The sequence below is a fragment of the Toxoplasma gondii genome, chromosome VIII, assembly GCF_000006565.2.
Source record: "Toxoplasma gondii ME49 chromosome VIII, whole genome shotgun sequence".
Classification (NCBI taxonomy): domain Eukaryota; phylum Apicomplexa; class Conoidasida; order Eucoccidiorida; family Sarcocystidae; genus Toxoplasma; species Toxoplasma gondii.
Genome location: NC_031476.1, coordinates 4,268,502 through 4,293,078, shown reverse-complemented (window position 1 = coordinate 4,293,078; position 24,577 = coordinate 4,268,502). Strand labels below are relative to the sequence as shown.

The 24,577-nt window shown below is 52.7% G+C and overlaps 5 protein-coding genes across 5 annotated transcripts; 2 read left to right on the top strand and 3 right to left on the bottom strand.

The window, feature by feature from the left end:
- Positions 1-170: 170 nt before the first annotated feature.
- TGME49_271910 (DnaJ domain-containing protein) lies at positions 171-2,154 on the bottom strand (the record flags this gene model as incomplete). The annotated part of the gene is made up of 2 exons (XM_002365794.1): positions 171-405; positions 830-2,154. 2 exons carry the CDS (start codon positions 2,152-2,154, stop codon positions 171-173), a joined length of 1,560 nt encoding a protein of 519 aa, XP_002365835.1.
- A 2,435-nt stretch (positions 2,155-4,589) lies between these two features.
- Positions 4,590-12,295, top strand: TGME49_271920 (hypothetical protein; the record flags this gene model as incomplete). The annotated part of the gene is made up of 12 exons (XM_018781637.1): positions 4,590-4,836; positions 5,451-5,980; positions 6,504-6,650; positions 7,112-7,260; positions 7,911-7,964; positions 8,295-8,466; positions 9,051-9,122; positions 9,444-9,528; positions 9,824-9,887; positions 10,346-10,445; positions 11,073-11,723; positions 12,140-12,295. The coding sequence occupies 12 exons, from the start codon at positions 4,590-4,592 to the stop codon at positions 12,293-12,295; spliced, it is 2,427 nt and encodes an 808-aa protein (XP_018636673.1).
- Positions 12,296-13,772: 1,477 nt separating this feature from the next.
- Positions 13,773-15,913, bottom strand: TGME49_271930 (hypothetical protein). Its single transcript, XM_002365796.1, has 3 exons — positions 15,471-15,913; positions 14,680-14,976; positions 13,773-14,119 (listed from the first exon to the last, which is right to left on the bottom strand). Exons 1-3 carry the CDS (start codon positions 15,685-15,687, stop codon positions 13,929-13,931), a joined length of 705 nt encoding a protein of 234 aa, XP_002365837.1. The 5' UTR covers positions 15,688-15,913; the 3' UTR covers positions 13,773-13,928.
- Positions 15,914-16,126: 213 nt separating this feature from the next.
- TGME49_271935 (hypothetical protein) lies at positions 16,127-17,133 on the top strand. Its single transcript, XM_018781638.1, has one exon. The coding sequence runs from the start codon at positions 16,403-16,405 to the stop codon at positions 16,670-16,672; it is 270 nt and encodes an 89-aa protein (XP_018636674.1). The 5' UTR covers positions 16,127-16,402; the 3' UTR covers positions 16,673-17,133.
- Positions 17,134-18,358: 1,225 nt separating this feature from the next.
- On the bottom strand, positions 18,359-23,303 carry TGME49_271950 (hypothetical protein; the record flags this gene model as incomplete). Its single annotated transcript, XM_018781639.1, has 5 exons — positions 18,359-18,421; positions 18,852-19,219; positions 19,453-19,565; positions 19,983-21,438; positions 21,815-23,303. 5 exons carry the CDS (start codon positions 23,301-23,303, stop codon positions 18,359-18,361), a joined length of 3,489 nt encoding a protein of 1,162 aa, XP_018636675.1.
- Positions 23,304-24,577: the final 1,274 nt, after the last annotated feature.

Genomic DNA, 24,577 nt, shown 5'->3' with positions numbered 1-24,577 from the left:
TCCCGCAAAAAGAGTCGTAAAAACGGACTCCACAATTGACAAGTTCCACCACGACAGCAACGACGCCGGCAGCACGGCTGCAGCCTGTTTACCACTTCTGACAGGCACAAAACACCCAGAGGCTCTCTGTCTGCCCTCAGAATCGCAAAGGAAACGTTTATGGTTTCTGCTCATCCTCCGACACCAGGAGGTTCGTTTCCCTTCCCAGTTTCCTGCTGCGCTGCTTGCATCGCTTTTTTCTTTGCGGCTGCCTCTTTCAGCCGCTGGAGTGTCGCGGCTTCAAACTCGGCAAGCGACGCCGGTGTCATCACAGCAGGCGGCGAAGGGAAAGGCAGCGGAATCTGTACAGGCTCGGGCACTCCGCTCGTTTGTAAGTTGGCAGCAGATGTCGTGTCGGGTGCGTGTCTGCAGCAAGGCAAAGCCAAAGAGAAACAACCAGAGAAGCATGTCGGAATCGGTTTGACATCTGCAGTAGAAACACAGACAAGTTGCCTCCACACTTTTGTCCAAGGGACGCCTGGAAAAAGACAGGGGCATTCTGCAGCGATCTCGCCACATCACCGGCCAACTGGGGTTTTACAGATAGCTGCAAGTGGCGACACGAGACTGAAAATCTCAAGAGTTCTGGTGGTCGTTCCACTCCAGGACAAAACGTGGATGCGAGCGACTAATGTAGTCTCCTGAATCACCATGCGCTACTATCGAAAGCCGGCGGTGGTACGGGAAGAGCGCTAGACCTCGACCCATTGCTTGCTGTCGGTGAGTGTACCCGCACTCTTCTGTAGCATTCAACTTGATACTCTGTTAGAAACTACAACAGGTTGCTTACGTGACATCTTGAGCTACGCAGTGGTTGCGTGTAGTGTCTGCGCTCGTAGACGATCCACCAGTGGCTCTTTTGTTTGCGGCCTCGGCGGCAGCACGGGCGAATTCCGCTGCAGCAACATCTGCCGCTTCTTGAAGGACTGACAAACGCTCCCTCAAGTGTTCGACCTGATCAGCTATTTTCACGCGCAGGCGAGGCGGTTTCTTCTTCTCTCCTCCAGCCTCTCTTCGCCTCTGCCTCTGCTGCTGCTGAAACTCGAGAGCACTCTCCAGAGCACGCTCGCGAGTGGCGAAGGCGACCAAGGCATACCCCTTGTCTGCAGTGTATCCAAAGATGTAGAGCGCATGCAGAGGAATGAAGAGTGAAGAGAGAAGCGTGGGAGAGACGGCAGTATCCTGCATCTCACGCTGCTCACCCGCCGCCGAGGAAGCCGGGTTCGGCGGCCCAGAAGTCCCCGAAAGCTTCTCTCCATCGGTCCCAGGTGCTGCAGCCGTCCAGTGCACGTACACGGACCGTGTGAGGATGTCCTCGATGTCGTCGGCGTCTTCGGTTTCCCCATTCGCGGAACCGGAGTGCACCTGGTCGTTTCCTTCTCCGAATCTCCTTCGTTTGCAATCAAACGCATCATACATGTTTCTGTCGCTCTGCGCAGACGGCGAGTGTTGGTGAAGAGACGTGGCCGCTGCCTGTCGGGCAGCTTGTTGTTGCGCGTATCTCGCGTTCAGTTTCTCTTGGTGTTCCTCCAGAATCCGTTCGTTTCTCTCGCGAATGCGCCGGAGTCTGTCTTTCTCAAAGTCTGCTGCGGCGCGCGCGCCTCTCTCTGCGTCCTGTGCCTTTCGCTGCGACTCTGCAAAAGCTTCTTCCCGCCTCTTCAGATCCTCCGCGAACTTCCGTTTCTTCTCATCCGCCTGGAGGCCGCGACGCCGCCGCTCCCCCAAAAGAGCCTCGTGTCGCTCGCGTCTCTCCAAGAACGCGTGGTACGCCGCTCTGTTCTCTTCAGAAGAGAGGAACGAGTACGCAGCTTGGATGCGCACAAACTCCTCGGCAGCTTGGGCCTCCCGTCCGCGGTTCTTGTCTGGATGCGCCCGGAGGGCTGCCCGTCTATACGCCTGAGCTAAAGTTTTGAGCGAGACGGAGGCGAAGAACGTGGACGCTGGACTGGCAGAAGTGGCGGTCGCTGCGGAGCAGCCGCCAGCTGCAGCTCCCGTGGCGGAAGACTCTGAGTTCTCTTTTGCTGGGGAAACTCCCAAGACAGTGTACGGACAGAATCCGAGCAGCAACTCCGGAAGAGGGCTAGCGGGGACGCCGCCCTCAGCCGCGCCAGCCATTGAGTCTCAGAGCAGGAAGCACCTTGAAGCCGACAGAGTGTAAACGTGAAGGCGGCAGGGGAAAAGAAGCGTCGAAAAGGGTGAACAAGAAGCGACCAAGAAGCGAAGAAGCAGAGGGGGGTCACGAAAAGGACGACCAGACCAGGCGACTTGGATGGAATGGGCAATCAACCGGGAGACTCACAGAAGAATTTCGCGATGCGTTGAAAAGTTTGAAACAAAACTGTCAGAGAAGAAGCCGGAAGAAAGAAGGCGCGGTAAACGAGTCGGAGAGGAAGATAAATGGACTGGCAAAGTGGCCTGGACAAGAAATCCGGAGTCAAGCTGATACGAAACAAAGGCGGCCGCCTGAGAAGCCTTTGATTTGTTTAAGGAAATTTCAATTGTCTTGGCAGCAGACGGATCATTTTTAAGAGGAACACCACGAAACGTCTGTTTCCAGTAGAAAGGCGGGCGGAATGAGAAAAGACAAGAAAAAGAGCAGCGGACCCACTTGGCAAGACGCCAAGCGCGTATGCGTTTTCTCGCCACGTCCCGTTTTGAGAGGCAAATCTACGGGAAAGAACGGCAAAACCTGCAGGCCCCAACGTTTTAGCCACGACAGCGACGTCGTCGCGGTTATTTTGCCTCAGTTCCCACTCCCGAAAAAGAAGTGAACAGCTCGTTTGGTCTTGGAGGTTTCAGCAAGACGGAGCGCTCCGAGGAAGGGTGATTTGTAAGCTGAGTCTCGCGCAAAAAAGCCAAGGGCAAGAGGAGAGGGGCGGCGACTTGTGTGCAGAATCACCTTCAGTCGGGTTCTCCTCTCTGGCTAAGCCCTCCCTGGACCCAGGTCATTTTCCCCTTGTCTCATTCTGCCGTCGATTCTTCGTCAGGCGGTCTCTCCCGCGTTTCGTGGCGGCGAAAAAGTGCTCCGAGTCAACGAGACAAAGAGGCGGATTCTGGTCGGCAGTCGGTCCCGAGCATCGCGTGCTGCATGCGTTGCCCGTACCAGATGCAGCGTGCTTTTCCGCTCATCTGCACGAGAAGAGTGTCGACCCCCACGATTGTGTTTACCACCGAGTGTGCGTCCATTATCCCGCATCGGCCTTGCTTGTTGGAGACTTTGCCGAGGTGACCCGCCGGGTTTCCGTCGGCCTGTGTTTCGGAGCGGAACAGAAGAGACTCCATATAGCGACACTCACTTCCGTCCCGAAGTTTCTTCCGGAAAGAAAGCCGGAAAACGCAACCGCCACTTCGTGTGCAGCTGCAACCAGCTCACCGCCTTGTCTTCCGCGCAGCAAAGCCGGGTGTATGTACAGCCGGTCTCAAACCACTTTCCGTGCACAGGTAGTTCCCGTTCCGCGTTTTTCTCCGGAACCCCTTAGCAAATTCACGCGTTTCTTGTCGCCCCTGGCGACCCTCCAAGTTTCTAGTGGGCCGGCGGTGCCGGACTTGGTGGCGGAAGAGCGCGTGAGCAGAGTGTGCCCTACGAGTTTCCCTTTTTCGGCTTGTATCCTTCAGCAGCAAGTGTTCAGCACTTGCCGGGATGTCACGGGTTTTTGCCTTTTCTTCCGCACCTTCTTCTGGAACGGCTCTCCAAGCGTCTCTGTGTTTTGTGCCGCCCGTCATCAGCAGCGCACACTCCTAATGAAGAGTTACAGGAATCGTCTTGATTTTTTTCCTCGGATTTCCCTAAAAAATCAAGGCCAACACCGCATGAACACCCAGTGAGGCGCTGTCAAGCGCCTCCGTCGCTGTTTCTTTCTTTCCTCCCGTGCCTTCCTCATCCGCTGTATCTTTGTTCTTCCTCGCATCTTCATCTCTCGCTTCTGCCTCATCTTCCGTATTCCTTCAGAGCTCTCGTTTCTTGTCTCCTGTACCTTCCGCATTTCTTGTGTCTGCCGTAGCTCTCGTTTCCTCTTCATAACTCGTTTCCCCCTCTTCCGGTATCTTCTCCACCTTTCGTGTCTTCTTCGCCGTTTGTACCCTTTTCATCTCTTGTCTCCTCTAAGTTTCTCGCTTCCTTCCCCGTCTTGTCTTCTCTGTCCCTCTCAATCCTTTGTCTTCGACACCTCGTTCTCGACAGTCTTTCCGACTTCCGGCGCAGACGTTTTTCTTCGCTCGCAGGTCTGCCGCTCCAGGCAGCCCCCTCGTCGTGGGATGACACGTCTTTTCTGAGGCAGGATGCTGTACGCGCTTCTTCTGGGCAGTGCGTTCTGCAAGAGGGCCTGTTCGTTCCGATCTTGAAGGTCTCCGGGTCTCTCGCAGACCGGCGGGACTCCAGAGTTGCGGAGTGGGCCTCGCGAGTGCCTCTCAACAACTCGCGCCTTCCTGCTCCTTGAATCTTGTCCAGATTTCTCTCCACCTGCATCGCTACTGTCGCCTGTCGAGCATGTGTCAGAGCCTTGAGGCGGGCGCCCTGAGACTGGGTTGCGGTTTGACGTTTCTTCGCCACAATGGTGCTGCTTCCTCTTGACGAGTTTTCCCGCTCTTTCTTCCAGTTCAACACTCTCTCTCATGCCCCCGACTTCGCTAATGACCCGTCTCCCCGTCGTCCTGCCGCCTTCCTCGTCTTCTGCACGCCTGAAGTAGACAGCGTCTGCTGCTGCCACCTGCTCTCCACCTTCCTCAACTCGCGACTCCTCTTCCTAGACAGTCAGTGGGACTGTAGAAATGTCGCTCTCGACATCGAGTTCGTCGGTGGTGAGTGGGCGAATACGAGAGACAATCTCCACCTCGTTCTTCCACGAACTCTTCACCACCCGCGGACGGGGCCTGTCACAGTCAATCACTCTAGCCTACCATATTACATATGCGTGTATATTTGTATATATATATATATATATATACATGCGTATATATATATATATGTGTGTATATATATCTATATATGTATACAGATGTCTAGAGAGGGACTTGGTAGTTGACAGGGAGTTCCAGGTATTTAGGTTTTAGGGAAATAGATATGTATCGTTGCAGTGAAGAAGGAAACGAAGTGGCGTGCGTTTGTTTTTCCTCTCGTCTTTGAATGCCTTCTCCTACTAAACAATCCCGCTTGGTCTCCTCCCGTAGGTCTGTTTTCTTCCTTGTCATTTCCAGGTGCTCTGCCTCTTTCTTCCGCTTTCTACCTTCTTGTGTCTCTCCCTTTCTCTGTCTCTCTCCCTTTTCTTCCTGCGTCGGTTTTCCCCCGCTGTGTTCCACCCTGCCCTACCACCGCGTTTTTCGCGCCTGCTGTCCACCCAGACCAGTGGCGGCTGCTGGCAGTTCTTCGTGCGATGTTCAAAAAAAAGGTGTGGCGAGCGTCGTGGATCTCGCAGGAATTCCTGACGTACTGGCGTGGATCGATCGCCACTTGGACTATCACTTGAATCGCGCGTCCGCTCTCGAGTTGCCCGCTGCCTCTGCGTATCGCCTGCCTTTCTACGACCGCATTCTGTTCATCGGCTTGGGTGGGCTGTCAGACGAGGATGAACTCGACTGCTCCGAGGGGAGTCCGGGCGCGCCGAAACAGGCGGGGCTCACCGCCACGCTCTTTGCTGCTGTCACAGATCTTTTCTTGAACAAAGCTGTGCATCTGGAGGCGGTCGAAGAACTGAAGAGACAGCGCAGGAGAGAACGCGCAGAGAGGCTGAGGAGGCAGCCGTTCGCCTTCTTCAACTCCAGGGAGGAAGCTGAAGACGGCAGACGCCAGCCTCCCGGCTCCCCCGATGACGCAGCCGACGGGGCTGCGGAGGTCCTGACGCCTGAGGACGAAGAACGCGTGCGCCGCCTCGAAACGAAATTAAGAAACTCAGTCCAAATCGCTGTTCTCGACGCCCGACGCCCCGTTCACAACACGCTACTTCGTGTAAGAATACATGCAGAAAAAAAGCTAGGAAGGAAAGCGGGCAACGCCTCTGTGTGGAGGATGTCGAGAGAGACCCGCGGAGGTCGCGTTCTCTTCTACAGAGGAGACAGCACTCAACGAAAAAAACGACACTATCATCTGCTGCTGTATTCATACACACACCTACACGTGTACACAGCTATACACAAACCGATTTACGTATATGCATACAATATATATATATATATATATAAATGTAAATGAATAAATATATAAATACATAAGCAGATAAATATATATATATATATATATATATATATATATATGCGTGCATGCGTTCATACATCTGCACATCTATACGTCGGTATGTCGTGGATTTAGAGATGCAGAGATGCTTATTTTTCTCTTTTTATGGCCAGTTTTGAGGGGTATGTGTGACTAGTGGGAAGAGCGGCTTTGCACGAGTTTTCATCTCGAGTCTTGGCTTCATGGAACTCTAGAATTTCGTGGTTTCCGAGGACTTGGACTTCGCCTCTTTCTCCAGGATGGCCGGTGGATCATGCCGATGGAGGAGGCGGAACAGGAGGCTTTGGAACGACGACGAAGAGAGCTTCTGGAATCCAAGGGACTTCCTTCTCTTCTCGCTGCGGGGGTCTATCGAAGCAAGCCTTGTGCAGCTGTCCTCGCCAAGGTAACCACGAACTATTCAGTAAAGAAGTCAAAAACAGAGGGAAAACGGCCTTCCACCCCCACCTGGGCATTCCCTCAATGTCCGCATACACACACAAATATATATGTATATAGTTGTGTATCTAGGTGGGTATAGGTGTGTATAGGTGCTGCAAATATACGTACACATTTGTATGTAGATGCTACAAATATAATATGCGTATTTGTATATCTAGGTGTTCCCAGTATATGAATGTGTGCGTATCTATGCGTGTTACATACGTGTACAGACGTGTATCTAGGCGTTACAAATATATGTCTACTAATATATGTGTCAGTGGAGACATAGCTGTCAGTGTCTCTCTCTGTGTATTGTTTAGCGTGAGATTTGCAAACACTGGCTTCTGAGTGCATCTCTTGCGTAATTCTTCTGGTGTTCATACACCCGCGTGGCGAAAAGGTTTTTTTTCCCTTGGTTTTCAGGTCCTCGAGCCTCTGTATGAAGTGGAAAGCAGCGCATACGCGTTCGCGGGAGCTACCGCCGCTGCGGCGTTTCTCCAGGAAGAGTGGATGTCGAGCGACGACTACAACGACTTGATTATGGCCATCAAAGACATCAACGTCTCCACTTTGTGGGTCGTCTCTGCATATGAGCCGAAACAAAGGGAGACGTATCTATATCTCTCTCCCTCCTTGGTTCTGCAGAGGGTACTGGGGTGGAAGACTCCAGCAAAACGTACTTGCGCAGTGCCCGAAGGTCGCTGTGCCGTCTCTCTTGTCTCTGCATGCGCGAAATTGGGGAGTTGAATGTCTCGAGCCTTTTTCTCACCTAACTGAAAATCGCACCATTCACCATGTTTTGGTGAATCACAAGAACGCTGTCGCTTTTTTTTCCCCGTTTTTCTCTGTTTTTTCTGCGCGGGATTTCTCGGCTGCCTCGCGGCGGCCCTTGGTGAGGAAAGTCGAAGAGGAGAACAGGGAAGACAGAACGGAAACGTGGGTAAAGGAAAAGCACAAAGGATGCAGAGGGCGAGAGGCAAGCAGGGGGCGAGCTTTTGCGTTTGTGGCATTTGTTTTTCTCCCAGAAGGGAAGGGAAAAGAACAGGTTTAAGTTTGTCTCCCAGGATGCCTCCGAAGAAAAGTCGAAGATTTTTGTGTGTTTCCACCTGGTGGATTGTTGTTTTCCTGCAGTAATGAGGAAGGAAGAGCACAAGAGACAGAAAGGATTCTTTACGCTGAGGTGACTATTAGAAAACTCGCTTTGTGTTTTTCATGAGCTCAGTCCCTACATCGAGGACGACGACAACAACGGACTCCTGCCGCTTCTGCGAAACGGGTATGTCTGTCCCCGTCGTTGTCTTTTCCGAAGTGTTGAACAGGAGTGGGGAGACAGCTCAGAACGCGAAGAGAGGCGAAAAGGCCACAGCAACAGCGAGAGAGAAACTGGAGACAGCGCGGCCTTTTTCTGGGCAAAAAAGAGCCTCGACTCGACGAATCCCGTTCAATTTCTCTGCAGGTGTCGCAGATCTCTCGACCTCTCTCGCTGTGTGCGTGGGGGGACACCGCTGGAGACCGAATCGTCTTCGCTTTTTTCAGTTGCATACGTTTCGCACAGTCAACCTTTCTGCGGCTTCCTTCGCTTGCAACCGTTGTGCGGCCTTCTCAGGTGTCTGCGCGACTCTCTGAGCGTGAGCAGTCAGTTGCTTTTCCTCTCTCTCGGCCATGCCTCGGGCGACGTCTCGCGGTCTTGGGCAACTCAACAGCAAAGCAACGAACTGCGCGTCCAGTGCGGTCTCGAATGCAAAGACATGGTGAACCCCTTCAGCGGTCTTGCAGCGGTAAGGGGAAGAAAGACGGACGGACGAGCAGGAGAGAAAGCGAAGGCGAGAGGAGGAAAGAGACAGAGGAGGAGCACACGAACAGCAGAGACGAGTGACCCAGCATAAGTCTCGATTGCAGAGATGAGCTCCTGTCCGTTGCTGAGGCAACGTGAAGAAAGGAGGAGACAAAGAGACAAGGCGAGAACAAAATGCAGAAATCAAAAGGAACTGCCTGTCTCCACGGGCCAGGTAGCGCGAAAGAACTAATTTTCAGATACTCGTGGGGGATCTCTGCACCGTCGCCGCGCGGGAGGAATCATGTCTGCGACAGGAGTCGCTACAAGCCGTTTCTGGGGTGGACGTTCTGAGAGTTGGACAACTGGTGTAGACGACTCCATTTCAACTTGCTGTCGTCTCGGGGCGCCCGTTGTGTCTCGCGTCTTTCTTCGAAAGACAGGGCGTGGTTTGTATCATCTTGTTCCTGGCCTGTGGTACTGCTTGTTTCGTGTGTTTTATTTGTTCCGTTTCTGTTTTTGACTTTTGCACCTCGTTTCTTCCAGTTTTCGCTTGTTTCTGTCATGTTTCTTTTATTTTCTTGTCAGTCCCAGCAAAGGGTCGTGTACGACTATCTCCGGCAGACGCTCCAACTGCGGGACTGCTACTGCCTCAACTGGGTAGGGTTGCTCTCGAGACTACACAGTGTGATCTGCATCTCGTGTCTCTCAGGGGTCTCTTTCTGCGTCTTTTGCGTTCTCATTTCCTTCTTCTACATGCGCATGTTCCCTCTTCTATTCTTCTCCTTCCTGTTCCTCTCCTTGAAAGTTGCTCCTTCAGCCATGTTTGTCTCGCATTTTTTAAAACTGCTTTGCAGTCGTTGCGTTTCAATCTGTGGTTTTCTTCCTCTCGTGTTTTCTTCTCCGTGCTGACTTTTTGTGGCGCTTGTCGCGCTCTCTAAAGGTCCTGGGTTCAGGCGTTCGTTTGCGGTGTACGTACAGGCGAAGGACCGGGGGAACCTACCCTCTGTACCCAACGTGGACATTGCCTTCCTCATCCAGGCTCTCCTCGCCAAATCAGGGTCGCGTATGTTTTTTTCACAAACAGCTGCAGAGACAGTCGGAGTCTGACCAAACGTCATCCGCCGCTTCTGTAAAGTGAAAACGCGGATGAAAGCGCATCTCGTGTATATGCAGCCCAACACTTTGCGCATGCACTGCTATATATAATATATACATACATGTTTCTCTGCATTTTTCTGTATGTTTTTGTACTCCCTGAAGAACCAACTTCTGCACAGGGAGATTCCATTTTGTCGACCAGCGTCGGGGTCGTCTGTGTGATACCTTTTTGACAGACTTCGGTGTTTGTTCCTCTCCAGATGATGCAGTTGGAGCAGCGGAGTATCGAACCAATGCCATCGAGGCCTTGCAGCTCCTTACGAGGTCGGTCTTTTTGACAGAATGCACGAATTCGCCAATGCTCAAAATCGATTTAAGGCGATGATCTCAAGCCTCAGCGACTCCAAAAGATGAGACCGCGTTCTTATTGGGGAACGTTTCTTCTCTCTCTTCGCACTTTTCTTCTCTCTTCTTTCGCTTCTGCGGTGTCTAATTCTTTTTCTTCTTTCCCTTTTTCTCCATCTTTGAACGCTATTCGTCGCCGTCTTCTCCTTCACCTGTTCGTTGCCAAAAGGTTTCTTCGGCGTTTCCCTCTTCTGTTTTCCTCTGCATGTTTGTCTTTCTGTCCTCGGCCTTTGCCGAAATTGCTTGCACGCAGACGGCGCCCGGAATTGCCCCGTGCTTTGCGCCGTTTTCGCCTTGTCTACGAACACGTCTCGAGCATGTCGGTGGCGAACTCGCGGTGCGTCAACGCTTCTTTTCCACTCTGCATTTGTGCTCAGAATCACCTCAACAGTCACTCGCGAGCAAAACCTTCTGCTCCAACAACTTGAGAAGACGCAGTCACTCGTGGTACACCATCGTCTGCAACTGTTTCGGCATGTAAGCGCGAACTTTTTTCAGAGGTTTTTTGAGGGGAATTGAAGGGGAGAAACTTGTGGTGGAAAGGAAAGCGTTCTTTTGCAGATCTGCTTCTGAGAGGACGAGGTTCCTGTCGAACGGGAAGAACTCTCTGGAGAGGAAGTCCAAGGGAGAAACAGCCTGAAATTGGTTTTTTCGAATGTGGGATACTTTTTACGCGTCGAGAGACGCAGCGGAATCTCTTCATTTCTGTCCACTGGCAAATGTTCTTGTGAGAAGGTGCGTGAAGGCGACCGTGAAAAGCATCCGTTATCGCCCCTGCGTCGGAGGGATTGGTTGTCGAGCACCGGATTTTCAACGGGAAACGAAAACACAGGAGAAAGCGAATCTGTGGGCTCGCCTCCACACAGAATGAACAGGCTTTGCTTTGACTGCGGCTGTGCAAGATCTCGATCTCTGTCCCTCCACTTTGCGGTCCGTTTTTTCGCCATTCAAACCTCGGTGGCTGGAAACAACCCCCCTCTCTGTCTCGCCTCTCTTTCCTGCATGCGTTTGGCTTGCTTTCTTTGCTTTTTCGCGGTTTCCTTGAAGAAGGCCTTGCGCTCCTGTGACTCGTTCTTCTCCGCGTGCGTCTCCTTTCCTTCTCAGCTGGATTTGGCTGTTTTGAGTCACGCTCGAGGTGGCGTCTTGCTAGCGACGCTTCGACATCCTCGAACCTTTCTCCTCCATCCGGCTTATATTCGGGCATTTGCGCTGCTCTGCTCGCTGAAGCAGGCAGGGGGCGACGAAGAGAAGCGCCTCCCGGTCGTGCTTCACATCGTAGTGGAGGCGCCAGGACCTGTAGGGGAGCGCAGCATTTTGTACGCATGCACTCCAAATGCGGATGCGGAAAGTCCAGATCTCTTCCCCTTTGTTCTTCACCTTCTGGTCTCCAGTGGCGACTTAGCTGAGGGCCTTGCTCGCAGACGGGGCGGGAAGAGAAGCGACGCAGAGCATACAGAGCCGTCGGCCGTCGCCCGTTGTGTGAAACGCGACGGCGGCTGTCCCCACATGCTTCACGTGGCAGTCGGTCGGCTAGGCTCAGATGTCCAGAAGCAAATTGCTGCTGTCTACGTGAACGAAGTGCGGCGACGCGCCGAAGCAGAGGCTCGGGAGGACGGAGACGACGACGATCTCGATCTGGGGAGAGAAGACGAAGAAGGAGAAGAAAACGATGATGAGAAAGAAGAGGAAGACGAGAAAGAAGTGGATACGGAGACGGGAAGGGCCGCGAGTCAAGAGGATGACGACAAAGAGCAGGTAAGCTGGCAATGCCTTGTGCATGGGGGAAAGATGGGAGGGACGGGTGACGTTGTGAAGCTTAAACTTCTGTGTTGCGGCAGTTCAAGTATCTCCATCGAAACCGGATAGTCTCTACTATGCACACAGCACCACGCGGCAAACGACTGAAGCGAGACTCCTTGACACGCATTATAGCACAGGATTCCTGAATAATATTGTCGACCAATTAAGGTTCATCGGTTTTCTGTTTCACTGACATGTTGACGACATAAGGAGGAACAAGCCTGCAGGTGTGGGATCGGAGGCGCCCCGGGGGCAGATGTGTGTTCTGAGGGAAATGGGTGAGAGCAGTGTGGCTACACTCTTCGGCCAACAGGGTAAATTGCTTTGTGCTCAAATGTTTGTTGAAAGGATTCCGTGCATGTGCTTTTTAGAGAGATCTGTCCAACTGGGCGTCCCAGGGCGAACACAGTGAAGAAGAGCTTTCCGAGCACGAGGCAAAACGACGGCACAGCGAATCGTTTGTGGGTGAATCAAAAATGTCTCAAAGAGTGGAAAGGAGGGGAGGTGGGACAGCATCTGCTTGGTGAAAATGGCAGCGGGTCCAGGTCGAGACACTGGAGTACGGAGCGAAGGAATCCTCGAAGGAAATTGAAACTCGCGGTCACAAGGTTTTGTAGTTTCTCGGGCAGAAAGGGTTACGTATACTCCGGAGAAGCGACACAACGCGTGGCCCACAGAGACGAAGAACGGCTTCCATGGGATGAGTGAAGATAAACGAATTCGTGTGTCGACTTTAAGCTTGGAAAACCACGGAAAAGGCACGCATTCACGCAAGTGGGCATCATGAATTTTACGGCCTCGCACGCCTTGGTAGATGGCTTATCGAGAGGTCATGTATGTGTCAGTGGTTTTTCCGGCTGCTAGCGGGTACAGTTTCGAGGATTACACGAAGCAACGACGGTGTGTCTTCTCTTACACGTCCTCGGATGCGTGCTTAGCATTTCTTGTCTAGATTTCCCAATGTAAAGGCTCCCTCTCACACAGAGGTCCAGCCACAAAAAACCACGATGATAGGCAAGTTCTGTTGGCAGTGTGACGGCCGAGTGGAAACCAGTGGCAGAGGTCGCACGTTTGTATTTTCGAGTTGGACGGGATGTTTCGCTTCCTTTTTTCCAGCTTCACCGAGGGCATCGCAAGCATCAGACAAAAAGGGAGCTTGTGGGAGATCCGCGAAACAGCTGAGGCGCAGGTCGACCTTTACACACACGGGGTGTAGATGAATTTGAATGAATGAGAAAGTTCCTTGATGTGAAAGAAATCGTTTTTTCCATATAGGGCACCTCGAAGTGGTTTTCGCTTCGACACGGAAACCGACACCGGCAAAAAAAAGTACCGTAATGTCGCTTCCAATGTACTTGGCAGTTCACAGTTCTCTTTGTCATGAAGAACAAAGTGGATCGTCGTATGGGATTTCTCAATATCGCCCACTGGGCGTGAAGAATCCGAGTTCTTGTTCAAAACTCTTGGTTCTTGGTGGCGGTCTGACCCGAATGGAGCGGAAGTTGTAACATTTCACCCCGCTACGTAATCGTTGTACAGATAACGTCACCTGGCGTCCACTCATGCGAAGAAATCACAAAAGCGCTTTCAGTCGCATCTGTGCATTAGTATCGAGAGGGAATCTGCCGCGTATTTCTCTAATTTCAAAGCCCGATGCACTGCGTGTTGGTTTGGTAGGAGAGTAGAAAAACTTCCTGTAGACGCTTTCCTTGAAGCACCACCTAATGTCACGGATGCTTTCCAATATACCGGTCCTAAGTTCTTGAGTGTGCTGGAACCACAGGGAACAGGACTTGTGACTGGAGTTTTCGCATCGCATGCGCAATTCTGGTGCACCTGTTTGTGCTGTCAAAAGTGTGTTCGACAACCAGGGACAAGACTCGAATTATAGTGCATGGACAGCGTGCAGTAGGTGTGCTTTTCTCGGGATATTTCCCACTGTTCGAAGCGGTAAGGTATCGCTAGCATTTCTGGGGTGCCAGCGGCACAGTAAAAACTCTCCAGAAACTTCCCACTATTTGACCAAATGTCGATTCAAAACAGGAAAAACAGTTGGGCCGCATAACTCCCGTGAAAGCGTTCCAGAGGAATACACTAACGTTCAACAGAAAAAAGACCGATAGACAGGGCAGTTGCATCAAAGGACTGGCATCCACGTGTTTACGACGTGCAGCTGTCCAAGCACGATATACAGGTGAACAGTCCGTTGCAGATGCCCTTTGTCCTTCGGATGTAAACAGGTGGTGCCACGTAAGACTCCGTGGGCAACTTGAACTCTTTCACATCCACTGACTCCGGCTGTCTTTGGTAGTACGTGCCTTGTGTGTAGGCTGCTACGGGTACGTCCACTTCTGTTGATCGGAGCAACAAACAAAAGCACAGCGCAGGTCGTCAGAGAGCACATGCCAAGGGTCAGATTGCCATATTTGCATTCGTTAACAAATGGCACAATTATGGGGGAAGCAGCGACGGCGCGTCACAGCATTTACGAAATTCCCTATGCCTCGTTCGCAGAGTGTTCTACACAAAAGTCCTCTCGTGAAAGCCGTGTTTCCATCGTTGCGAGACGGGGGTGGGGGGAGAGAATACTGCGATACCAGCCGAGCAAACAGAGGCATGCATTCATAAAGACACTGGGTACAATCGTCGTCTAGAGAATCGCCTCTACGTCACCTACAGAGCTTTCTTAAAAGACGTGGATTCAGTATCCTACAGCGCTCCACTTTTTTCTGGGAAGGATATGCTACGAGTTGAACCCGCACTTCCCTGGCAAATCGCGTGACTTCTACTCCACTGTGATCTTGTTTGAGCAGCAACAGCGAAACGGTACCAGCAATAAAACATGTGCACACCTGTGGTCAGTCTGTGCCCTGAAAAAAAATACACATTTCCTGATTAAGAGATAACGTACCGATGTTCCTGCCGTAGAACGCGGTGTCTTGTTGGGTTTCTGGTAAGAATGAAGTCCATCGTCTGATCTCTGTTTTCGTGTGTTGCCGACGGAGTTTATCCCAGTAGGTGAAGTCATGAGGTTCCTGCTGTTCAGTGTCGCCTCTCATAACAGCCCAGGTCTCCTCAACTTCGTCCTCCATAGGCAGAATTGCTGACACGCCGCGGTACAAAGAATTAGCAGCCCTCGAAGAAGATCGTTGGTGCATCGCTGTGTGCACCGGCTCGGGCGCTACCGTCGGCTCATCATGTTCTTCTGCTGTGAATGCATAAACGCAGACATTGCAGACTGAGATAGTCGTCATTTTTTGTCATATGCGACCAGACGAACCAACTCTTCCCAAGAGTTGCCAAGTCACAATCCAGAAGCAACGCCGAGTTTCTTGTGGAAAGTACAAGGTGAATCCCTCAAGACACACGCTTTGCCACAATCTTCGTGCACGTGACTACGCAATTTCCTATCGCGCCGCTGCAACCTTCTACCGGTTACACCCATCGTCTGTGAATGTTGGATAAAAGGTACTCATATGAAGCTTTCAGCGCGAAACCTAGTTGTGTTTCCTCGGACCTATGTCATATGACCCTTCGAACCGACGACTAAGCACCTTGGCTGCTTTCAGGGGAACGGGGAACAGCTCGACCCGTCCCCTCCTGCTCTCTGTTACCCTAAAAACATGCAACGGAAGCTCGCTAACTCTCCCACTTCTTTATTCTGGTGTGCACCTTTGTGTGCAGTTCATTCTTTCCACTTACACCTGCATCCATTTTGCACGCTGTCGCCAACCGGGATAGTGGAAGCGGTTTCCGGGGCCGGTGCCACACCGGGGTTGATCGTGACCAGGCTGGCTGGACTTTTCACTTCACCCAGCCCTTGAGGAAGTGGAGTGTCGTCTGCCGAAATTGTAACCGACACTGACGGGCAGTTGATCTTGAAAGTTCTGTAGACTGGGATTTGCGGAGGGTTTTCCATTGTGGAAAGACGAGTGGGGATCTGGAGGGGCTAGCCACACGCGTGCAAGCGAGCAAGCTGTAGCACTGGCGTCGATTTGTGCCTTGCAGCGGTCAAGATGACCGATAACCTATATACCTTTGGGGGGAAAACAAAAGAAATCCTTGCAGTAGTAGGGACTTCTGGAATGAAGGAAGAAACGTGCTGAAAGGAAAAATGAAGTGTGCCAACACAGCACTCCTGTGCCAACAGGAGGCAGAGGACTCGTGCAGGCAGGCTCTGCTGGCTTTTGCCTCCCGTGCGCGGGAGAGAATCGGAATTCCTTCAGGGACGGGACGAGCGAAGCGTGTGTCGGTTGTCTCCATCGACGCATCTTTCGCGACACAACCGGGCTGCACATGCCGGGCGTCGCATAGCTTGCAGCCTGTGCTCAGGCTTTCCCGGAAAAACCGTTTTCGCGTTACGGTAACATGACGGTTAGCTTCTGTCATCTCTTCATTTCATCCTTCATCACGGCCCGACCTCTCCTGGTATTGTTCGTGGTTTTCGTTGCTACAGAAGTGTGTAGTCGGACGGGAACTCCTCGAGTTGTGTGAAACAGTTCACTCGGTCATCGGCGAGTTTCGGCGAGTGTGCCTTGCGACTGCCAGTGTCAGCACAAAGCCGAAGTGCTTCACGAGTATCCACGGCAGCGTGTGCAGTAACCTTCCTGTTTACCCCGCCTTCCACACCAAAAATGGAAAAGCATGTGACTAAGCCGTTGTCGCGGCAATACATCGTTGAGGGTCCGGTCGTCAATCTGTCGGTGCAACCTGCTGGGTACGAACTTGACCCGCCGCAGGCAGCCTACTACGCTTTCCGTGCCGCCGGCAAAACTGTCAGAATCCTGATAGAGAGAACCGGCGACAAGCCCATTCAGTACTCTTGCCCGCAACCAGCAAAGCAAGTTGACCAGTGGGCGACCTCGGCGGCCCCAACTTCGACAGCAGTCGAAGGTCAACATTAAGTGTACCAGGGGTGAGCAACTAGTCAAATGCGAAATCTTGAGGCTGTCGCTGGATTAAGACGTATACTCGTACATCGTGCTTCATCGCGAGTTGCTAGGTCGAGTAGCTTTAGCAGCAGGTGTGGTTTCGGAACGGAAGCACACCGGAGGACGAGGTTGAAGCCTCGAGAGTGTCGCATATCGTCAAGCAGCAACGTCGTGCCTTGCTAATCCGTCAGGGGCACACGCTCGTGGGTTTCGTGAAACTTAACGGATGCATGTCCCTGGATACGTTATACGTGGGCGCCACGTTGTTAAACGATTGCCCGGGGTACAGTCTAGTGTGCCCGAACGCTGCCGCCATAATTGGACTTACAATTAGCGCTGGTGCTGTAAATTAGAGGTGCGCCTTCGCAGTGTGACAACCCGAAGATCGTGTGGCACAGGGTTACTCTGTTGTGCATATCACTTCTTCCCTGCAGGTTCGAACCCTGGAAGAGGAGCGGGAAGACATCGACGCGATTTGGTCTTTTTTGCCGCACAGTTTCAAGTACCATCCATTTGAAGCGGCACTCAACTGCAGTAGTCAAGCAGTGGCTGTGAGGGCTGTGTTATGGCAAGTGGCGGTAACGAATCTCAGGAGTTTTAGAAAATGCTAGTTGCTGGCATTTTGAGACTCCTCATTTTAGAAAGACCGCAGCCCATGTATACAGCGGACTGGGATATCTACATCCATTTGAGAAAGCTGGGCAGGGCAGTACAGTAGTGGAAAACGTCAAGGGCGATCAAGAAGTGTCTGTCCAGCCTTGAGTGAGGAAACAAGAGGGAGGGACTGCGGTCCCACACGCCGCGTCACCCTGGTGCGGCATTAAGGAAAGGATTATCCAGAGAGGATCTCTGAAGTTTGTCAATCCCTGATGTACATCATTACCTGAAGCTTGTCAGTACTTGAAGTGCAGCCAATGCGACTGCGTACCATGTGGGCCAGAACTCGCCCACGTGGCTCGAAATCAATTGCTTGCTAACTCGTTGACTTCACTGCGAAACCCACAGGCGCCACATGGCACTTCCCTATTACGGCCTACAGCTGGCGGGACAAATGTCTTCTTAGTTACCGGGCCGTCAACTTTACAAGTACCGCGAAAAGTGTCACGCACCATGTGCCCGTCTCTTGTTCCACTTCGCTGAGCACTTTTCCTCTTCACACACGGGAAACTTCCAGTGATAAGGAACTCCTGGTCTGCAATAATTAACGGTGGCGCATGTATCGACGAATTAGTGGCCTTTGGACATCGAAGCCCTCGTGATATCATTGAGTGACGAACCCAAAAGCTCCTGCAGTGTCTTCACACAGAAAGGCTGCCTGTGTCGACATTTCGTTTCCCTGCTCCAATGACACTTTCCTGCTGCCGTACCTCGGAGCAAAACTGGCGCACAGAAACAGAATGGTTGTTGCGTCATCATCCTGTGGCAGCTACTTGAAACACTAGAAACTCCTACGCGAACGAACAGTTTTCTTTTCGTAAACACGAATATGGACAGCAGAGACAGGTAGCAAAGACCATCAAGTGGCAGCGTACCACAGTCGCACGAAAGCTTCTTGGAGTTTTCCGTCTCCACTCTAGTTACCAGCGGCTATTGCCGCCCACGGGAGGCTGGTCCTGCTGCTGAATCAGAAGGCCGCCTCCGTTACACCTCTTGGTCGAGTCATACCGACCAGAAATTCATCCGACGAGCTTCCGTGAGAGGGCTCGTCAGTTTCTGTGCCACCTGAAAAGAAGAGTGATACTAGCGCGTCAGTGAAGTTAGAGTCTACCAGAGACACCCAGTTTTTACGGGTTCTCGCGTCATGTTGTGGCATCCAACTCGTGTGCAATCTTTCTCGGGCACTTGAAATGACGCAAATGAAGAGATCTGATGTAAAATATCTCTTGTCTAGATCTCTGTATGGTCATTCGCTTTCGCCAGGCCACGCAGACGCCATCTGGGCGTCCAAGACGACTGCGGACGGCCTCTGGGCTACGTGACGAAGCTTGGCAGGAGTCCCCACTTCATTTCGTTTCTACCCAACTGTGCGACATTATCCGAGGCCCTGCCTACTGTCTATACGCTTGGAACCGCCGACTCACTGAATCGCACGCTCCAACACTTCATCCCAGGCCCAAAAGGTGCCCTTGGCGATCCACCCGCTTGCACTCACCTCAAGCAACTCTCGGTCGGTTCCAGCAGGCCCCAGCAGCGTGACGCCACAGGGGAGTTGAAGCAAAGGTAGACCCAGCAGGTCTGCAGCAGTGTACATCCACATTTCGCCGAGGTAAGCGGCGGGTGTCCTGTTTGGTGGTTCGGTTTCCGGCCTGCCAACAGTCCCCATGGGGTTCGCGTGAGGGGCAGGTTCTGAAGACGCATGCCGGACTTCTTCAGTCCGAGCACTTTGCTTGGCAGGCGGAACCCAAAGGAGAACCTCAGACTCATCGATCACCCGAGAAAGAGCCTGTGCAAGCGAAGTGCGAACCGCTAGCGCCTTCTCATGCAGTTTGGTGGCTGCAAACTGCGAAAGAGCGTAGGCACCTGGAAGCAGAAAGGAGCAGGTCGACACAGGCTTCCACGTCAGCTGTCCAGACTGAGGAAAGCTACGTTTCTGCGAAAGGAATAGTCGTGAGTCTCCTGTGAGGAAGCGTTCAAACCTCTCGCGCAGTGGTGGGGTGAAACCGTCAAACAGAACTTCCGTGCCATTTTATCTCAGAAAAGAACTCTGCAACGTTCCACGAGATTCTGTGTACTGTTTTACTCCTTGTCTTTACCAGCAAGCATGCATTCCTTTGCCTCGTCGGTGAAGCCTTGGGACCGCCGCCGCAAGACTGAAACCCAGTAGGGGCGTGAAGCGTCATTGCCTTCCATGTTTTCTTCTTCGGCACTGCAAAGCAAAAAGTAGATCGTCAAACGAAGCTGACCATGCCTTCTCAGTCGGCCACAGAAACGGGCTCTGCACGCTGTAGAACGATAGGGTCACGTTAGGGAACTTGACCTGCTGCAGACTCCGACGGCAGCATTCTACGGAAAAGCAACAAGAGCATCTACCTGCTCAACCTTTTGTAACGCATTTGAGTATCCTTTGCCCCAGAGGTTATGTCCAAAAGCGGCGAAATCTGAGTGATTCAAACGCATTCGCCCAGCAAGTGTCTCCCTACTGGACCGCTTTCTAGAGCTAAGAATATTGAATTTCAATCTCTCAGCTGTGTCCACGTTTTCTTCGAAGCTGAAGTCGACATCTAGGTTGAGTCCGTTTACGGAGAGGGACCCATCCGCCGGTGGCATAGAAACTTTCACTCACTCTCTCATGCCGTCGAAGCGTGCAAGATTCGTCACGGACTCGCAAGCAGAGATGACCTGGACAGCAGCCTGCATTTGTTCCAATCCCATTCTCATTTCCTCAGAAACATGCAGACTGACGACCGGCACCTCGGGCGCTTCTCCGTCGTCTAACTTTCCCCACCTCCGCTGCATGTAACTCTCTGGGGCGACAGCCTCTGTGACTGGCGCGTATTCCCCAAAGCTCTTCGGCAGATGATCCACCCCCTTGCCTATTCTGTTGCTCTCGAAAGGTGCATTCTGCTTCGCCCCCTGCGGCCTTTCTTGGTGGAAATTGGCAACTTCGCCGCCGTCAGCTTCCTTGCCCCTTCCTGTCACTCTCTTGTCTGTTTTTAAGAGAACTAAACGAGGAAAGGGACGGCTCCCCTCCTTCGCTGCGTCGTCCAAGTGACGCAGAGTCTTCAGCCACGGTGAAGTTGTCGAAAAGCTTAGCGGGGCATTGCACTCAGCGGGTTCAGTTGAAGGGACCTCTGTACCCGTTCTCTGCGGTTCTTTGCTTCCCCCCTCTGTCGCATCTTCGCCTCTCTTCTGAATGTTCTTCTTGTATTGGTTTGTGTGTTCTCGCCACTGCGTCACGAGATCCGCTTCGTCAGGTCCTGCAATGGCTTTGAAGACCTCCGAAAGCGTTGGCACCGCAGCCGCCGCAATCCACAGTGTATCGGGGCGGAGCGCATCGTCTCCAGTCGAAATGTCCGCTGATTCTCTTTCCTCGAGCTTTCCGGGCACTCTAGGCGCCTCCACATGAGGCCTCGCCTCACATGTGCTAGTTTCTACACTATCGTTGAGCACGAACGCAGATTCGCAGATTGCTTCGCCGAAACCTTCTGTGTTTTCACAGGAAGCTTTCTGTTCTGCGGCACCAGAGGCAACTGCAGGGGTCTTGGATTCGCACATCGTTTTCCCCTTTCCTTTCTCATGAGTCGGGCACAAACTGACCTGAGAAGGAAAGATACCCTGGCCACTCACAGCTCCCTTTGAGGGCCTAAAGCAACACAAAAAGGGCAATATTTCTTGCAGTGACGCTTCAGGGAGCTTCTCTACATCGCCACCACGCGTGTCGCCTCCGTCCCCCGGAGCTCCCGCCTCGGGCTTGTCTCCACTTCCTACATGTTCAGTGATCGAACCCCCCGCCCCACTGCATGATCTTTGGGGGAATGGAGAGAAACCGACGAAAATCTTTCTCTCCAGCTGCTCTGGTCGTCCTGAGTCTTCTTCCGTGGTCGAAACTGAGAGGCAAGAGGAACTTAGGGAGCTCGGCGCTGAACATGCGCGGAATGCCTCCCCTGTCCGTTTCGACAGACAGAACCGCCCAGTCGATCGCGATGGAAAGTGTCCGAGGAGCTTGGCACCGGCAGAACGAAGTCGTCTCGCAATCGTCGAGTCTCTTGCCAGCAGACGCCTTGGGAAGATCGGCGAGTCTGACAGGGACGCAGAGGAAAACAGGCACTACGCGATCGTCTTGGAAGCGCGTTCTCACGAGTGTGAGGGCTTCTTTGGAAAGAAACATGAGGCATCGAACACTGCTGTAGATACACACAAGGCCGTGGACGGTTCGTGCAGAAACAGCAGAGTTCCTTGTCTACAGTGAGTGCATTTCGAGCATGAGCCGACAGTGGCTATCGCGTCTTCGAGCGCAGACAAGAAGAGACAGCAACGTCGTTTCCAGTCTCCGGCCGACTCCTCGGGTGAACCGAATCCGCCATGTTCCCTCGTTCCTCGTTTTTAAGGCAATCAAAAGCCAGACACACAGTGACGACAGCCACCCAAGGTACACACTGCAGATATGATTCTCACCTCGACGTGTCTCTCTCAGTGTATTCCTTGAGAAAATGTTGTCTGAAAGCTCCACAGAGACACCCTGGAGAATCTGCCGCCTACGGCTGCATTCCCTTGGGTTCTGCATGTCCATGTCAGTGCTGGCTTCGCAGCCGCTGTCCCCAGAGAATGCCAACACTCCTTCGCCTTCCCTCGCCTTTCTGTCTCCTGCATCTCCTTTCCTTTCCGACCTGGACTCGGGCAGAGGCGCAAACAAGTCGTGACCGAATTCTCCCTCTATTCGGTCGTCTCTCTCGCCTAGCGTTTCTTGAAGAGATACTTTCCCTTCTATCCCCATGTCAGTCCCTGAACACCCACGTCGAGTCTTCTGCATGACCTCACCAGGAGATCCCCAGTGACAACGCGTTCGATTCGCCTCTTCTCCGGATCCAGTGGCACTTGCCACAGAGTTGAGCAGCTCCACACCTGCGGGGTATCGTCCCTGTCTCTCCATCCGGTGACTCCTGAACGCACCAAAAGAGCCTGCTGCCGTCCGTTCGTGCGCCTCCGGTCTGCTTTTCGACTCCGACAACGGAGACTCCGTCGACGAGTTCCAAGTGTTCCTCCTCTCTGCTGTGTAGATGGAGGTGAGTCTGTGCGATTGGATCCCCCGATGTGATGCTGCGAGGTGCCATACTTCATTCCCTCTGTCTCCCGCCGTCGGGGCCCTGGGTCTAGGGTACGGCGTAGGGGCGCCGTAGCCGTTCTGTCCGTCTCGAATTGAAGCGGCGGCACTCGCTGCGGTGTTCCGTCCACTGCGTGAATGCACTGAGGCAAACGCGCACAAGAGACGGAGTCTTGAGCAGAAGCTGGGAACTTCGCTAGACGGCTTTTTTCTGCGGAGGTTGTGTGGGTCGACTGTGACTGTTGACCGGGCTGGAATGAGGGAGGGAACAGCTGGAAAAGTGCCACTTGCGTCGCCGGGAGGAATGAAAATGGAAGATGCGGCGTAAGTTGGAGAATCGACCCGAAGCAGCGCGGGAGTTCTGATCCACAAGGAACGCCTTGGCTGCGCGGCACTCCTAATCGACGGCGGAAAGGCGCTGGACTGCATGCGTGTCAGGTCCTTGCCAGTCAAGGTTGAGAAAGGGGCCCCCGGAGTAAAGGACTCCGCATTCCGAGAAAACGCAGAGTATGCCAAAGGCGAAGAAGTTGAGAAAAATGGATCGGAAGATTGCCGTCGAGGCACCCATGAGCCCAAGACGCGGGCAGAAACTCCACACGTTCCCTCATAGATAGGAACGTGTAGAAAGAAGGACAAAAGAAGAGAGAAGCCAAGACAAGTCGGGGCACGGCGGACAAAAGCAGACTTATCTCTGGGAAGCATAGGGGACGCCAGAGATGGACGCCCAACGGGCCGCCCCTCCAGGACTACGTGCGCGTGCATTCCCTTCAGAGATCCCTTCGATCTGCATCGCTGAGAAACTGAAAAGTTCACACGCATTCTTACAAAAAAAGTAGTTTGCATGCGCGAATTCGCGCTCAACCCCTATACCAGTGTGCCCAAGAAGTCTGTGGAATTGCCCGGCAAACGTCCACTCTTTCAAGGAAACTTCACCTCCATTCCCGAGTCGACGTCGCACGAAGAGTGCATGTTCACAGACACAATGAATGGGATTTCCAATACAGAAGTTCCCTCAACTCACGCGAATTCCCAGACAGCCGAGGCGGAGCACGCGAGCACGTGGAGGTCACACAGAACGGGGTTAAGCAGCTGGAGGCAAGCATGGAATCTTGACACGCCTTGAAAGGCAGTTTAACCTCAAAGGAACGCAATGCAGAGTGGCCTGCTGGTCCTCGAATTACACGGGAAACTTGCAGTGAGTAACGGCAAGAACGGTGCTTGTCACTCCTGACCCTCCACGCGGAACAGATATACCCCAAATCTCCCATACCCGTTTAGGCTAGTTGTTTTCGAGATTTAAGCGCTTGAAAGTGCCAGTGAGGCTGAGAAACCTGTAGAAGAAAGTTAAAAAACGGGAAGTCACGTACATGGAAGGAGGAAACGGGAGAAAGAAGTTGGCAAGACTTCCGTATCGCGGTAATGTGTGCCCGGGAATTCCACGCCCGACGGCACACGTGCTCACTCTCGTTCGACCGGATGCACTTAACAAAGTTGAAAAAGACCCTTTCCTTAGTAACAATATTTTTACTGAGCATTTGACTGGTGAAAAAGAGAACAACCGCCCCTGAGAATCTCACCCCGTCTGCGCATCTACACAACAGAAGCGTCACCAGACCCACGTGGAGATCCACGTAAAACAAGCACATTCATTTTTTTATTCGAGTAACATGTTCGTCAGAGTTTCTTTAATGTGTTGGTGTTTCTGATAAATTCCTGCTTGTTTTCTATCGCCCATCCACGTTCATTCCACGGACGCAGGCCTGCCTCTGTGCAGCTCGTCGTCCACAGTAGCACACCCGTCACGCAGAGCATACTCCTGGGTCACGCAGAGCATGCCTCTGCAAGCCGAACAGAACGGCATACACTTTCCGACGCTGCTGTCACATTCTATGCGCATCGGCTCCGATTTCCTGCTTTATTTCCCTCTATTGCCGAGGGAGTGAAGAGCGGACCTGACCCTTCACTTGGAAACTGTGGACGGTTTGTTGTTTGTGTTACAGCTCCGGCCCCCCCCCCCTTGTTCCTCCCCGTGGCTGGCATTTCCAGCCGCGCGAAGGCGTCGAGATTCTTGTCCTTCCAGAAGTACAGCCACGCTGTGTACGGGCTCCAGTTGCTTT